Below are 17,589 nucleotides of genomic sequence, written 5' to 3'. Positions count from 1 at the left end.
TAACAACACTTAATTGTCCATTAAAATGAATACATTAAAACGGAAAATTGTCTTCGACACGTCTAACTTGCCTGTCAATGATTATAAAATACACATCGAAATAAGATTAAGTGGACTACTAGACTGTTGTGTAGCGATTTCATTTACTTTCAAATTAATAGGCTTTGATTTTGTTTGATGACGATTGATGCTTGGCATAAAGAAACAGGGATAGGTAGTAGAAATGAAGAGTATCAAACCCCGATTTTGGAATAATTTAAATTTGACTATTGATTCGAACTGCACCAAAGAGAGACGAAAGGGAGTCGAACTTATTTGGCTCTGGTTTTAGACGATGATCCATTGTTTGTCTCTTGTTCAACACGATTGTTTGTGTCTCACAAAGAAACACAACTGCACGTTTTCTGTTATCAGGTTCGGTGTAAAGTTTTGATTTCGTGAATACAGTTGTGTAGAAAGTCCAAATTCAGACCAATACACCGCTTGTCAATCTATGGCTTCACGGTTGCCTTGTTCGTACAAAGGGAAGTAACTGAACTTGTGTCTTTCCCCTTTACTCTTTGCATTGCGTGACTGGGGCAGGTATTATATTACCCACCGATGTCCTAGATAAAACAAAATCAGTTCGTAGTTCTGTCAAATCACTATTCATGCAGGATTTGTTTTGAATATTGATGTTGTCATCTAGCTGGGATATTTTCAATCATACATGATTCGTGATGGGTTAAATGTTAATGTGAAAACAGTGTGCATTCGTCATGTGATTAGTAGTTTTGTGTGTTCAGACATAACATCAACATCGCTGTTCTGGAGCTGGCTGAGATCGGCGAGCTGTACAAGCTGGAGCAGAAATGGTGGTACGACAAGGGCAAGTGCGGTGACATGACGGCCAGCAAGGTATCACACTGTTGTAGTGGGGGGGGGGGGGGGGAGGGGGGGAGAAATTCAAGTTTTACGCCCTCACAGCAAGGTCATTAGGGACATGTTCCCGGGTTTTAACCCGACTTTAGATGAGATACGCAAGTGTATGCGTGTTTAGGTGGTATCAGCCAACTGCACTCATGTCAGAATGACCGAGGTCTTGTACGTGCCACTATGGTGACACGGGGGTGGGAGATGGATACCGTCTCTGGGTCTGCACATAAAGTTGACCCGTGTCCGTCCCAGCCCGGATTCGAACCAGCGACCTTTCGATCACAAGTCCAGCGCTCTACCACCTGAGCTACCCCCCCCCCCCCCCCAAACGCTGTTGTACAGTTCCACTGTCTTTTTATTGCATATGTATTATTTGTTGCCTGTACAAGTACAGTTGAATCAGGCTGATGTAGAAATTGGATATTATAAGATGTTTGATGGGTTGTTGACAGACCAGCTTTTTTGTCGGTCCGAGGGGGAGCATATCGTCTTTTGTTTCATATTTATTGACCAAGGCCGAAGGCCGCGGTCAATAAATATGAAACAAAAGTCGATATGCCCCCCGAGGACCGACAAAAAAGCTGGTCTGGCAACAAACCATCAAACATCGTTTTTGTCATCATTTTGGTGGTTCAACATTAAGTGAAAAATCAACACAGGGAGCCATGGTTTGAAACGCGAGTTCTGTTATTATAATGCATGTTCGGGGCCCCAGCACGTTGTTCAAAGCTGGCGTGCGAAAGCAACTTACTGTGTGTGATTTGAGTTTTAAATGTTGAGACAAGTATGTCAGGTTTGAGGATGCGAAGTTCTGTAGGTTCCGACTACAGAGTGGTGTGTGAAACCAACAGTAAGCGCCTTTGAAACGATAGTGCCCACATGTTGCATTCGAGCGATGGGATTGTCGTATTTCAAACGAGGTGATTTGCTTGCACAGTCAGCGTTGACCATCTCATAACAGATCTGTTATGTGGATTATCGTGCGACGTTCGAGTCGGGGGCAAGGAATCGCAGGAAGCAAAGATGAGTCTTTTTCCATTGTCACCTTTCTTTCCGGTTGTTGGTGCATATAATATTGTGCGGACAAAATGATGCGACGGCGAGTGTTTTTTGCTTCCAAGATTTTGTGGTGTGGGTATTGTTTTGCTCGTTTCATACCCACACCAAAACCTGAAACACACCCCACCCCACCCCCCCTCCCTCACAATCAGTCCATGAACACAAACACTGACACACACAAATAAATGATCAAGTTACCCCCCCCCCCCCCCCAACCCTTCACTTGCACACCTGCAACGCAGACGATCATATTATTGATTAAATATTCATATAGGTCAGTGTTGGGTTTATTGTTCTTGCTTGTGTTATTGCAGAATCGGTTATCTCTTATTGCTACACGTGTCTCTTCATTACATTTCACCATCGCCCTACCACCCTGCCCCTCTCAGTATTCCACGACTCGGTTTTCAGTGGTAAATATTAGTAATCGAATATTGAAGCTACGTTGAGTCAAAGGTCACAGAAGATTTGCATCGTGCAGCACTGCACGAATTGGGTCAAAGGACACAAACGATTTGCGTCGTGCCGCGAAGGAAAGATAATCGCGATCTTGTTTCTCATTGCCTCTCTGTTTTTCATTAGACTTGTCATTCTGCTTGCTCGGCTTTGTCAGATGTCTTCATTTCTTGTTGCTATGTTCTTTGCTTTTTTTATTATTATTTTTTTATTTGCGCTTAGTTTATCGATATGTTTTATCTTCTCACAAAGTCATGGAGTGCGTGTATCATATGACTTTGTGAGAAGATAAAACATATCGATAGGTTTCATTTGTTTGCGATAAAGCATAAATGTATGACCTTTGATGAGGTAGTTTTGTTTTTTGTTTACATTTGCCAGTTCGCCAGTTCGTATTTGGAACTTGGCGAAGCAGTGTCGTCTGTTTAGGTCTGGGGAAACGCCAATGAAAAGAGCCGAAGAATCCTCGAGCGTTTCTATTGGGTTTGCTTTTGATTATCCATGTAATAGGGCTTCCTGCAACTATGGTAACCGGGGATTTATTCCCCGGGGAACATGAGATTTATTTCCCAGGTGCTTGTGAATGAAAACTCGTGAAAATGATGACAAACAAATATTATCCCATGACCTGCCTGTTTATCTCTGTTAGCTGTAGAGGGGATTATTCTGGATAATCCATCACAACCATATGGATTATCCATCACAACCGAGTCTCGATCTCACCTGTCATTGGTCATTGTCTTTGATCTGAGAGTACATTTGAATAATTTAGAGGTCATCTGCATATTTATCGTTAACTCGGGGACTACTTTATTTCAGCAAAACGATTGAGATATTCTGCGGTATAAAAGTCGAACTGACCTTTGGCTAACGATCTACAAACATTATCATTGAAAAAATAAAGAAAACAACAAAGAATGTACATAATCTGTTTGGGTGAATAGAGCTGAGTGAAGATTATGAGTTGTCCGACGCGGTGAGACTGAGAGAGAGACAGAGAGCACGAGAGAGAGCGACAGAGACACACAGTGATTCAAGGCGCACAACTCTAGTAAAGTTGTCGTAACGAGGTACGCTTCATGAGCAACCGCTTAGAGCAATCCCAAGAGCATCCTGATTCAAAATCTTGAGCGACAAAATAAAACTTACACTAAAACAGTATGCGTATAGTTTTGTTCATTTGTTATCGCTTTTAGAGCATTGATTGCTAAATATGGTTCAATAGAACAAGGCTGTCTCATCAGTCGTCTGCTACATATCTGTCGTCTGCTGCAGGATCTGTCGTTTGCTATACATGACTGTAGTATCTTCGGCTCAAGTTGACCAGCATGGAAATTGCCATTTTCAAAGTTGGTGATACTGTTAGAATAAAAGTTGGCGAAGAAGGTCGGATCTTGGACATATAGAGACCACTAGGCTACATGCGTTGCCACATAAAAACAACTCGACAGTGGTGCGCCGTTTTCCCCCAGACAGATACCTAATGGCCTAAGACAACGACAGACATCAAAGTTAGGCTCACCTAAATCAGTAAGTGACGATTGAAGAAGTAGGTAATACAAATTTGAACACTGAAGCACAATGGCTCGAATAAGCACAAACTCAGCAATCATCTTCATCGCTTGTAAAATCACACACGCGGTCTTTCGAATCCTGAACTCAGGTAAAAAATGAGTTACTTCCCTTCGGGTATCATTCTCTCCCGTCGCTAGCTGTGAAGCGAAGATTATCAGAATGCGGTCTTTCGCAGTTTTGACAAATGCCAGCTCGGGTAACCGACTGAAACCGGCCGGGAACTGCACAGTATCAAATGCATTCAACGGCACAATCCTGGAAACAAAAAGACAAAAGGGGACTCGTTTCGCACATGAATATCATGACACGATTTTTGGTGGCAGAAGGTTTGATGAGCAGTAAACAGGCACTCGCAGAGTTTGTGTCAAAAAGTTCGTTTTTTTTAATGAAAACGTCGGAGTAATGGGATAAAAAGCTTACACACCTCGTCCTGAATATCGTGCATATTTTCCCTCGGGTCGATTTACAGGTATTACCTCGCCAGTGTGTGTGTGTGTGTGTGTCTGTCTGTCTCTCTGTCTCTGTGTGTGTGTGTGTAGAGCGATTCAGACTAAACTACTGGACCGATCTTTATGAAATTTGACATGAGAGTTCCTGGGAATGATATTCCCGGACACTTTTTTAATTTTTTTCGATAAATGTCTTTGATGACGTCATATCCGGCTTTTTGTAAAAGTTGAGGCAGCACTGTCACACCCTCATTTTTCAATCAAATTGATTGACATTTTGGCAAAGCAATTTTCGACAAAGGCCGGACTTTGGTATTGCATTTCAGCTTGGTGGCTTAAAAAATAATTAATTAATTTGGTCATTAAAAATCGGAAACTTGTCATTAAACTTTTTATTTTTTAAACGATCCAAAAACAATTTCATCTTATTTTTCGTCATTTTCTGATTCCAAAAACATATACATATGTTATATTTGGATTACAAACAAGCTCTAAAAATTAAAAATATGAAAATTATGATTAAAATTAATTGTCCAAAATCGATTTAGAAACAAGTTCATCTTATTCCTTGTCGGTCCCTGATTCCAAAAACATACAGATATGATATGTTTGGATTAAAAACAAACTCAGCACGCTAAAAAGAGTAGAGATACAGATAAGCGTGTTATCCTACTCAGCGCGACCATGACCGCACTATTCTGGCTTGTCGATTTCACTGCCTTTGCCACGAGCGGTGGACTGACGAAACTACGAGTATGCGGTCTTGGTGAAAAAATGCAGTGCGTTCAGTTTCATTCTGTGAGTTCGACAGCTTGACTAAATGTTGTTATTTTGCCTTACGCGACTTGTTGTTTGTTTTTGTTCTTTCCACTACACACTAAAACAAAACATTACGCACAACATGTTCAAGTTCCTCGCACACTACTACTTCTCTATCCTCACCCTCCTTCTTTTTACACCAATATCTAACGACAAAATGTGTTACCCGGGTAACCAGAAGGACGCGGCGGGCAGCCAGAGCGCGCTGACCTTGAGCAACGTGTCGGGGATCTTCCACATCCTGATCGCCGGCCTGGTCCTGTCCATGATCACCTCCTCCATCGAGTACATCGTGCAGCGACACCTGAAGGCCCTGGCCGGCAAGAAGGTGTGTGTGTGTGTGTGTGTGTGTGTGTGTGTGTGTGAGAGAGAGAGTGTGTGTGTGTGTGGTTGTGAGTGTGTGTATGTGTGTGTGTATGTGTGTGTGTGTGAGAGAGAGAGAGAGTGTGTGTGTGTGTGTGTGTGTGGTTGTGAGTGTGTGTATGTGTGTGTGTGTGTGAGAGAGAGAGAGAGAGTGTGTGTGTGTGTGTGTGTGTGTGTGTGTGTGTGGTTGTAAGTGTGTGTATGTGTGTGTGTGTGAGAGAGAGAGAGTGTGTGTGTGTGTGTGTGTGTGTGTGTGTGTGTGTGTGTGTGTGTGTGTGTGTGTGTGTGTGTGTGTATGTGTGTGTGTGTGTGTGTGTGTTCATGATTAAAAAAAAAGACAAAAGCCTTAGACATGTGTTTTAGCATTCTGTGTATCTTGATCTTGCTTTTCTACGCCCGTGCGACTCAAAAGCAAACGCAACTACAGGATTTTTGTTTACCGGTTTTGTTTCAACAAATGACTGTTTGGTTCATGCTTCCTTTGAGAACGACCAGTTAGAGGATAGAAGTTCGAAGCCGAAAACCAGAACTTAATTAAAAGAGGTCACGACTTCAGGAATAGCCCTCCAACCTTCATAAATAGTTGATAGGAAAAGAATAATAATGTGCTTGTGACTGTAAGACGAAAACAATTTGGAAGGTATTATGCAAGCAGCATAACCCGAATTCGTGTCCTACAAACTTTAACCTTGCGTTCAGCTTACCTGGAAGGGGCGCAACTCGTGTGCGACCCTGACTCTTCTTCTTTCGTGTACAGGTCGGTGGGGTGCGTCAAAGACAATTGTCAGTGTTTAAGATCCCTTGGTAATGGACTATCAAGTGTTCTTGTTGTTGTTATTGCTGTTGTTATTGTTAGTGTAATTCTTTGCATTATTTAATGTTGTTTTGTACACGTACTCGACAGAACCACGTGTGCAAGGCCCCACCACCACCACCGCCCCCTCGACGTAGCTGCTACCAGCCAGCAGCACGTGCCGACTACAGGACGTCTTACTACGAGAACGACACGGTCAGTCAACAATGATTACTTGTTTCATGACTGGGTCAGTGATCACTACATACTTGTTTCATGACCGGGTCAGTGATCACTAAATATTTGATTCATGACCGGGTAATTGATCACTAAATATTTGATTCATGACCGGGTAATTGATCACTACACACTTGTTTCATGACCGTGTCAGTGATCACTAAATACTTGTTTCATGACCGTGTCAGTGATCACTACATACTTGTTTCATGACCGTGTCAGTGATCACTACATACTTGTTTCATGACCGGGTCAGTGATCACTACATACTTGTTGCATGACCGGGTCAGTGATCACTACATACTTGTTGCATGACCGTGTCAGTGATCACTACATACTTGTTTCATGACCGTGTCAGTGATCACTACATACTTGTTTCATGACCGTGTCAGTGATCACTACATACTTGTTTCATGACCGTGTCAGTGATCACTACATACTTGTTTCATGACCGTGTCAGTGATCACTACATACTTGTTTCATGACTGGGTCAGTGATCACTACATACTTGTTTCATGACCGTGTCAGTGATCACTACATACTTGTTTCATGACCGTGTCAGTGATCACTACATACTTGTTTCATGACCGTGTCAGTGATCACTACATACTTGTTTCATGACCGTGTCAGTGATCACTACATACTTGTTTCATGACCGTGTCAGTGATCACTACATACTTGCTTCATGACTGGGTCAGTGATCACTACATACTTGTTTCATGACCGTGTCAGTGATCACTACATACTTGTTTCATGACCGTGTCAGTGATCACTACATACTTGTTTCATGACCGTGTCAGTGATCTCTACATACTTGTTTTATGACCGTGTCAGTGATCACTACATACTTGTTTCATGACCGTGTCAGTGATCACTACATACTTGTTTCATGACTGGGTCAGTGATCACTACATACTTGTTTCATGACCGGGTCAGTGATCACTACACACTTGTTTCATGACCGTGTCAGTGATCACTAAATACTTGTTTCATGACCGTGTCAGTGATCACTACATACTTGTTTCATGACCGTGTCAGTGATCACTACATACTTGTTTCATGACCGTGTCAGTGATCACTACATACTTGTTTCATGACCGTGTCAGTGATCACTACATACTTGTTTCATGACCGTGTCAGTGATCTCTACATACTTGTTTCATGACCGTGTCAGTGATCACTACATACTTGTTTCATGACCGTGTCAGTGATCACTACATACTTGTTTCATGACCGGGTCAGTGATCACTACATACTTGTTTCATGACCGGGTCAGTGATCACTACATACTTGTTTCATGACCAGGTCAGTGATCTCTACATACTTGTTTCATGACCGGGTCAGTGATCACTACATACTTGTTTCATGACGGGGTCAGTGATCTCTACATACTTGTTTCATGACCGGGTCAGTGATCACTACATACTTGTTTCATGACGGGGTCAGTGATCTCTACATACTTGTTTCATGACCGTGTCAGTGATCACTACATACTTGTTGCATGACCGTGTCAGTGATCTCTACATACTTGTTTCATGACCGTGTCAGTGATCACTACATACTTGTTTCATGACCGGGTCAGTGATCTCTACATACTTGTTTCATGACCGGGTCAGTGATCACTACATACTTGTTGCATGACCGGGTCAGTGATCACTACATACTTGTTTCATGACCGGGTCAGTGATCACTACATACTTGTTTCATGACCGTGTCAGTGATCACTACATACTTGTTTCATGACCAGGTCAGTGATCACTACATACTTGTTTCATGACCGTGTCAGTGATCACTACATACTTGTTTCATGACCGGGTCAGTGATCACTACATACTTGTTTCATGACCGTGTCAGTGCTACATACTTGTTTCATGACCGTGTCAGTGATCTCTACATACTTGTTTCATGACCGTGTCAGTGATCACTACATACTTGTTTCATGACTGGGTCAGTGATCACTAAATACTTGTTTCATGACCGGGTCAGTGATCACTACATACTTGTTTCATGACCGGGTCAGTGATCACTAAATATTTGATTCATGACCGGGTAATTGATCACTAAATACATTACCTGCCATTCAGACTTGGTCGTGTGACAGACGTTTTCTTCCACACGAGATTACGTCGATTGTCTAACAAAGCTAATCGAGATGCCGTTTTTAGTATTCTCAGCGTTGAACAATTTGTAAAGAGAAGAAACGATAACAGCAGGAGAAATGAAAGTCGTGTGTGAGTTTTTTTTTTTGGCTTTTGGAGGGACGATTGCGAGTCTGAATCCGTTCTTGCACATGCTATAAAGCGTGTAACATACAATCTTGCACACGTTTGCTTTAGTAGTGGCAAAGAAGGAAAGCGTAGGACATACTTGTTTCATGACGGGGTCAGTGATCACTACATACTTGTTTCATGACCGGGTCAGTGATCTCTACATACTTGTTTCATGACCGTGTCAGTGATCACTACATACTTGTTTCATGACCGGGTCAGTGATCACTACATACTTGTTGCATGACCGGGTCAGTGATCACTACATACTTGTTTCATGACCGTGTCAGTGATCACTACATACTTGTTTCATGACCGTGTCAGTGATCACTACATACTTGTTTCATGACCGTGTCAGTGATCACTACATACTTGTTTCATGACCGTGTCAGTGATCACTACATACTTGTTTCATGACCGTGTCAGTGATCTCTACATACTTGTTTCATGACCGTGTCAGTGATCACTACATACTTGTTTCATGACCGTGTCAGTGATCTCTACATACTTGTTTCATGACCGGGTCAGTGATCACTACATACTTGTTTCATGACCGGGTCAGTGATCTCTACATACTTGTTTCATGACCGTGTCAGTGATCACTACATACTTGTTTCATGACCGTGTCAGTGATCACTAAATACTTGTTTCATGACGGGGTCAGTGATCACTACATACTTGTTTCATGACCGGGTCAGTGATCACTACATACTTGTTTCATGACGGGGTCAGTGATCACTACATACTTGTTTCATGACCGGGTCAGTGATCACTACATACTTGTTTCATGACCGTGTCAGTGATCACTACATACTTGTTTCATGACCGGGTCAGTGATCACTACATACTTGTTTCATGACCGGGTCAGTGATCACTACATACTTGTTTCATGACCGTGTCAGTGATCACTACATACTTGTTTCATGACCGTGTCAGTGATCACTACATACTTGTTTCATGACCGTGTCAGTGCTACATACTTGTTTCATGACCGTGTCAGTGATCTCTACATACTTGTTTCATGACTGGGTCAGTGATCACTAAATACTTGTTTCATGACCGTGTCAGTGATCTCTACATACTTGTTTCATGACCGTGTCAGTGATCTCTACATACTTGTTTCATGACCGTGTCAGTGATCACTACATACTTGTTTCATGACCGTGTCAGTGATCACTACATACTTGTTTCATGACTGGGTCAGTGATCACTAAATACTTGTTTCATGACCGTGTCAGTGATCACTACATACTTGTTTCATGACCGGGTCAGTGATCACTACATACTTGTTTCATGACCGGGTCAGTGATCACTAAATACTTGTTTCATGACGGGGTCAGTGATCACTAAATACTTGTTTCATGACCGTGTCAGTGATCACTACATACTTGTTTCATGACCGGGTCAGTGATCTCTACATACTTGTTTCATGACCGGGTCAGTGATCACTAAATACTTGTTTCATGACCAGGTCAGTGATCACTACATACTTGTTTCATGACCAGGTCAGTGATCACTACATACTTGTTTCATGACCGGGTCAGTGATCTCTACATACTTGTTTCATGACCGGGTCAGTGATCACTACATACTTGTTTCATGACCGGGTCAGTGATCACTACATACTTGTTTCATGACCGTGTCAGTGATCACTACATACTTGTTTCATGACTGGGTCAGTGATCACTACATACTTGTTTCATGACCGGGTCAGTGATCACTACATACTTGTTTCATGACCGGGTCAGTGATCACTACATACTTGTTTCATGACGGGGTCAGTGATCACTACATACTTGTTTCATGACCGGGTCAGTGATCACTACATACTTGTTTCATGACTGGGTCAGTGATCACTACATACTTGTTTCATGACCGGGTCAGTGATCACTACATACTTGTTTCATGACCGGGTCAGTGATCTCTACATACTTGTTTCATGACCGGGTCAGTGATCACTACATACTTGTTTCATGACCGGGTCAGTGATCTCTACATACTTGTTTCATGACGGGGTCAGTGATCACTAAATACTTGTTTCATGACTGGGTCAGTGATCACTACATACTTGTTTCATGACCGTGTCAGTGATCACTACATACTTGTTTCATGACTGGGTCAGTGATCACTACATACTTGTTTCATGACCGTGTCAGTGATCACTACATACTTGTTTCATGACGGGGTCAGTGATCACTACATACTTGTTTCATGACCAGGTCAGTGATCACTACATACTTGTTTCATGACCGTGTCAGTGATCACTACATACTTGTTTCATGACGGGGTCAGTGATCACTACATACTTGTTTCATGACCGTGTCAGTGATCACTACATACTTGTTTCATGACCGTGTCAGTGATCACTACATACTTGTTTCATGACCGTGTCAGTGATCTCTACATACTTGTTTCATGACCGTGTCAGTGATCACTACATACTTGTTTCATGACCGGGTCAGTGATCACTACATACTTGTTTCATGACGGGGTCAGTGATCACTACATACTTGTTTCATGACCGGGTCAGTGATCACTACATACTTGTTTCATGACCGGGTCAGTGATCTCTACATACTTGTTTCATGACCGGGTCAGTGATCACTACATACTTGTTTCATGACCGGGTCAGTGATCACTACATACTTGTTGCATGACCGTGTCAGTGATCTCTACATACTTGTTTCATGACCGTGTCAGTGATCACTACATACTTGTTTCATGACCGTGTCAGTGATCACTACATACTTGTTTCATGACCAGGTCAGTGATCACTAAATACTTGTTTCATGACCGTGTCAGTGATCTCTACATACTTGTTTCATGACCGGGTCAGTGATCACTACATACTTGTTTCATGACCGGGTCAGTGATCACTAAATACTTGTTTCATGACCGTGTCAGTGATCTCTACATACTTGTTTCATGACCGGGTCAGTGATCACCAAATACTTGTTTCATGACCGGGTCAGTGATCACCAAATACTTGTTTTATGACCGTGTCAGTGCTACATACTTGTTTCATGACCGTGTCAGTGCTACATACTTGTTTCATGACCGGGTCAGTGATCACTACATACTTGTTTCATGACCGTGTCAGTGATCTCTACATACTTGTTTCATGACCGTGTCAGTGATCACTACATACTTGTTTCATGACCGTGTCAGTGATCACTACATACTTGTTTCATGACCGTGTCAGTGATCACCAAATACTTGTTTCATGACCGGGTCAGTGATCACCAAATACTTGTTTTATGACCGTGTCAGTGCTACATACTTGTTTCATGACCGTGTCAGTGATCTCTACATACTTGTTTCATGACTGGGTCAGTGATCACTAAATACTTGTTTCATGACCGTGTCAGTGATCTCTACATACTTGTTTCATGACCGTGTCAGTGATCACTACATACTTGTTTCATGACCGTGTCAGTGATCACTACATACTTGTTTCATGACCGTGTCAGTGATCACTACATACTTGTTTCATGACCGTGTCAGTGATCACTACATACTTGTTTCATGACCGGGTCAGTGATCACTACATACTTGTTTCATGACCGTGTCAGTGATCACTACATACTTGTTTCATGACCGTGTCAGTGATCACTACATACTTGTTTCATGACCGTGTCAGTGATCACTACATACTTGTTTCATGACCGTGTCAGTGATCACTACATACTTGTTTCATGACCGGGTCAGTGATCACTACATACTTGTTTCATGACCGTGTCAGTGATCACTACATACTTGTTTCATGACCGTGTCAGTGATCACTACATACTTGTTTCATGACCGGGTCAGTGATCACTACATACTTGTTTCATGACCGTGTCAGTGATCACTACATACTTGTTTCATGACCAGGTCAGTGATCACTACATACTTGTTTCATGACCGGGGTCAGTGATCTCTACATACTTGTTTCATGACCGTGTCAGTGATCACTACATACTTGTTTCATGACCGGGTCAGTGATCACTACATACTTGTTTCATGACCGGGTCAGTGATCACTACATACTTGTTTCATGACCGGGTCAGTGATCACTACATACTTGTTTCATGACCGTGTCAGTGATCACTACATACTTGTTTCATGACCGGGTCAGTGATCACTACATACTTGTTTCATGACCGGGTCAGTGATCACTACATACTTGTTTCATGACCGTGTCAGTGATCACTACATACTTGTTTCATGACCGTGTCAGTGATCACTACATACTTGTTTCATGACCGTGTCAGTGATCACTACATACTTGTTTCATGAACGGGTCAGTGATCACTACATACTTGTTTCATGACCGTGTCAGTGATCACTACATACTTGTTTCATGACCGTGTCAGTGATCACTACATACTTGTTTCATGACCGTGTCAGTGATCACTACATACTTGTTTCATGACCGTGTCAGTGATCACTACATACTTGTTTCATGACCGGGTCAGTGATCACTACATACTTGTTTCATGACCGTGTCAGTGATCACTACATACTTGTTTCATGACCGTGTCAGTGATCACTACATACTTGTTTCATGACCGTGTCAGTGATCTCTACATACTTGTTTCATGACCGGGTCAGTGATCACTACATACTTGTTTCATGACGGGGTCAGTGATCACTACATACTTGTTTCATGACCGGGTCAGTGATCACTACATACTTGTTTCATGACCGTGTCAGTGATCTCTACATACTTGTTTCATGACCAGGTCAGTGATCACTACATACTTGTTTCATGACGGGGTCAGTGATCACTACATACTTGTTTCATGACCGTGTCAGTGATCACTACATACTTGTTTCATGACTGGGTCAGTGATCACTACATACTTGTTTCATGACCGTGTCAGTGATCACTACATACTTGTTTCATGACCGTGTCAGTGATCACTACATACTTGTTTCATGACCGGGTCAGTGATCACTACATACTTGTTTCATGACCGGGTCAGTGATCACTACATACTTGTTTCATGACCGTGTCAGTGATCACTAAATACTTGTTTCATGACCGTGTCAGTGATCACTACATACTTGTTTCATGACGGGGTCAGTGATCACTACATACTTGTTTCATGACGGGGTCAGTGATCACTACATACTTGTTTCATGACCGTGTCAGTGATCACTACATACTTGTTTCATGACCGTGTCAGTGATCACTACATACTTGTTTCATGACCGGGTCAGTGATCTCTACATACTTGTTTCATGACGGGGTCAGTGATCACTACATACTTGTTTCATGACGGGGTCAGTGATCACTAAATACTTGTTTCATGACCGGGTCAGTGATCTCTACATACTTGTTTCATGACCGGGTCAGTGATATCTACATACTTGTTTCATGACCAGGTCAGTGATAACTAAATACTTGTTTCATGACCGTGTCAGTGATCACTACATACTTGTTTCATGACCAGGTCAGTGATCACTACATACTTGTTGCATGACCGTGTCAGTGATCACTAAATACTTGTTTCATGACCAGGTCAGTGATCACTACATACTTGTTTCATGACCGGGTCAGTGATCACTACATACTTGTTTCATGACGGGGTCAGTGATCACTACATACTTGTTTCATGACCGGGTCAGTGATCACTACATACTTGTTTCATGACCGTGTCAGTGATCACTAAATACTTGTTTCATGACGGGGTCAGTGATCACTACATACTTGTTTCATGACCAGGTCAGTGATCACTAAATACTTGTTTCATGACCGTGTCAGTGATCTCTACATACTTGTTTCATGACCGTGTCAGTGATCACTACATACTTGTTTCATGACGGGGTCAGTGATCACTACATACTTGTTTCATGACGGGGTCAGTGATCACTACATACTTGTTTCATGACCGTGTCAGTGATCACTACATACTTGTTTCATGACCGGGTCAGTGATCACTACATACTTGTTTCATGACCGTGTCAGTGATCACTACATACTTGTTTCATGACCGTGTCAGTGATCACTACATACTTGTTTCATGACCGTGTCAGTGATCACTACATACTTGTTTCATGACCGTGTCAGTGATCACTACATACTTGTTTCATGACCGTGTCAGTGATCACTACATACTTGTTTCATGACCGTGTCAGTGATCACTACATACTTGTTTCATGACCAGGTCAGTGATCACTACATACTTGTTTCATGACTGGGTCAGTGATCACTACATACTTGTTTCATGACGGGTCAGTGATCACTACATACTTGTTTCATGACGGGGTCAGTGATCACTACATACTTGTTTCATGACTGGGTCAGTGATCACTACATACTTGTTTCATGACCGTGTCAGTGATCACTACATACTTGTTTCATGACCGTGTCAGTGATCACTACATACTTGTTTCATGACCGTGTCAGTGATCACTACATACTTGTTTCATGACCGTGTCAGTGATCACTACATACTTGTTTCATGACCGGGTCAGTGATCACTACATACTTGTTTCATGACCGTGTCAGTGATCACTACATACTTGTTTCATGACCGTGTCAGTGATCTCTACATACTTGTTTCATGACCGTGTCAGTGATCACTACATACTTGTTTCATGACCGTGTCAGTGATCACTACATACTTGTTTCATGACCGTGTCAGTGATCACTACATACTTGTTTCATGACCGTGTCAGTGATCACTACATACTTGTTTCATGACCGGTCAGTGATCACTACATACTTGTTTCATGACGGGTCAGTGATCACTACATACTTGTTTCATGACCGTGTCAGTGATCACTACATACTTGTTTCATGACCGTGTCAGTGATCACTACATACTTGTTTCATGACCGGTCAGTGATCACTACATACTTGTTTCATGACGGGGTCAGTGATCACTACATACTTGTTTCATGACCGTGTCAGTGATCACTACATACTTGTTTCATGACCGTGTCAGTGATCACTACATACTTGTTTCATGACCGTGTCAGTGATCACTACATACTTGTTTCATGACCGTGTCAGTGATCACTACATACTTGTTTCATGACCGTGTCAGTGATCACTAAATACTTGTTTCATGACCGTGTCAGTGATCACTACATACTTGTTTCATGACCGTGTCAGTGATCACTACATACTTGTTTCATGACCGTGTCAGTGATCTCTACATACTTGTTTCATGACCGTGTCAGTGATCACTACATACTTGTTGCATGACCGGGTCAGTGATCACTACATACTTGTTTCATGACCGGGTCAGTGATCACTACATACTTGTTTCATGACCGTGTCAGTGATCACTACATACTTGTTTCATGACCGTGTCAGTGATCACTACATACTTGTTTCATGACCGTGTCAGTGATCACTACATACTTGTTTCATGACCGTGTCAGTGATCACTACATACTTGTTTCATGACCGGGTCAGTGATCACTACATACTTGTTTCATGACCGTGTCAGTGATCACTACATACTTGTTTCATGACCGTGTCAGTGATCACTACATACTTGTTTCATGACCGGGTCAGTGATCACTACATACTTGTTTCATGACCGTGTCAGTGATCACTACATACTTGTTTCATGACCGTGTCAGTGATCACTACATACTTGTTTCATGACCGTGTCAGTGATCACTACATACTTGTTTCATGACCGTGTCAGTGATCACTACATACTTGTTTCATGACCGTGTCAGTCATCACTACATACTTGTTTCATGACCAGGTCAGTGATCACTACATACTTGTTTCATGACCGTGTCAGTGATCACTACATACTTGTTTCATGACCGGGTCAGTGATCACTACATACTTGTTTCATGACCGGGTCAGTGATCACTACATACTTGTTTCATGACTGGGTCAGTGATCACTACATACTTGTTTCATGACCGGGTCAGTGATCACTACATACTTGTTTCATGACCGGGTCAGTGATCACTACATACTTGTTTCATGACCGGGTCAGTGATCACTACATACTTGTTTCATGACCGGGTCAGTGATCACTACATACTTGTTTCATGACGGGGTCAGTGATCACTACATACTTGTTTCATGACCGGGTCAGTGATCACTACATACTTGTTTCATGACCGTGTCAGTGATCACTACATACTTGTTTCATGACCGGGTCAGTGATCACTACATACTTGTTTCATGACCGTGTCAGTGATCACTACATACTTGTTTCATGACGGGGTCAGTGATCACTACATACTTGTTTCATGACCAGGTCAGTGATAACTAAATACTTGTTTCATGACCGTGTCAGTGATCACTACATACTTGTTTCATGACCGTGTCAGTGATCACTACATACTTGTTTCATGACCGTGTCAGTGATCACTACATACTTGTTTCATGACCGTGTCAGTGATCACTACATACTTGTTTCATGACCGTGTCAGTGATCACTACATACTTGTTTCATGACCGTGTCAGTGATCACTACATACTTGTTTCATGACTGGGTCAGTGATCACTACATACTTGTTTCATGACGGGGTCAGTGATCACTAAATACTTGTTTCATGACCGTGTCAGTGATCACTACATACTTGTTTCATGACCGGGTCAGTGATCTCTACATACTTGTTTCATGACCGGGTCAGTGATCACTACATACTTGTTTCATGACCGGGTCAGTGATCACTACATACTTGTTTC

General features: G+C 42.2%; 1 protein-coding gene across 1 annotated transcript in view; it reads left to right on the top strand.

Moving 5' to 3' along the window:
- The window catches only part of LOC138969531 (glutamate receptor 3-like), a 69,519-nt gene that overhangs the window by 38,659 nt on the left and 13,271 nt on the right, over positions 1-17,589 (top strand). Inside the window, exons 15-17 of the mRNA XM_070342356.1 lie at positions 786-897; positions 5,452-5,601; positions 6,541-6,645. Of these exons, the coding sequence (XP_070198457.1) occupies positions 786-897; positions 5,452-5,601; positions 6,541-6,645 (367 nt within the window). The remainder of the gene's footprint in view (positions 1-785; positions 898-5,451; positions 5,602-6,540; positions 6,646-17,589) is intronic.

Source organism: Littorina saxatilis, linkage group LG6 (assembly GCF_037325665.1).
Source record: "Littorina saxatilis isolate snail1 linkage group LG6, US_GU_Lsax_2.0, whole genome shotgun sequence".
NCBI lineage: Eukaryota > Metazoa > Mollusca > Gastropoda > Littorinimorpha > Littorinidae > Littorina > Littorina saxatilis.
Note: the sequence above shows the minus strand (reverse complement) of the source record. Positions and strands in the feature narration are given on the sequence as shown.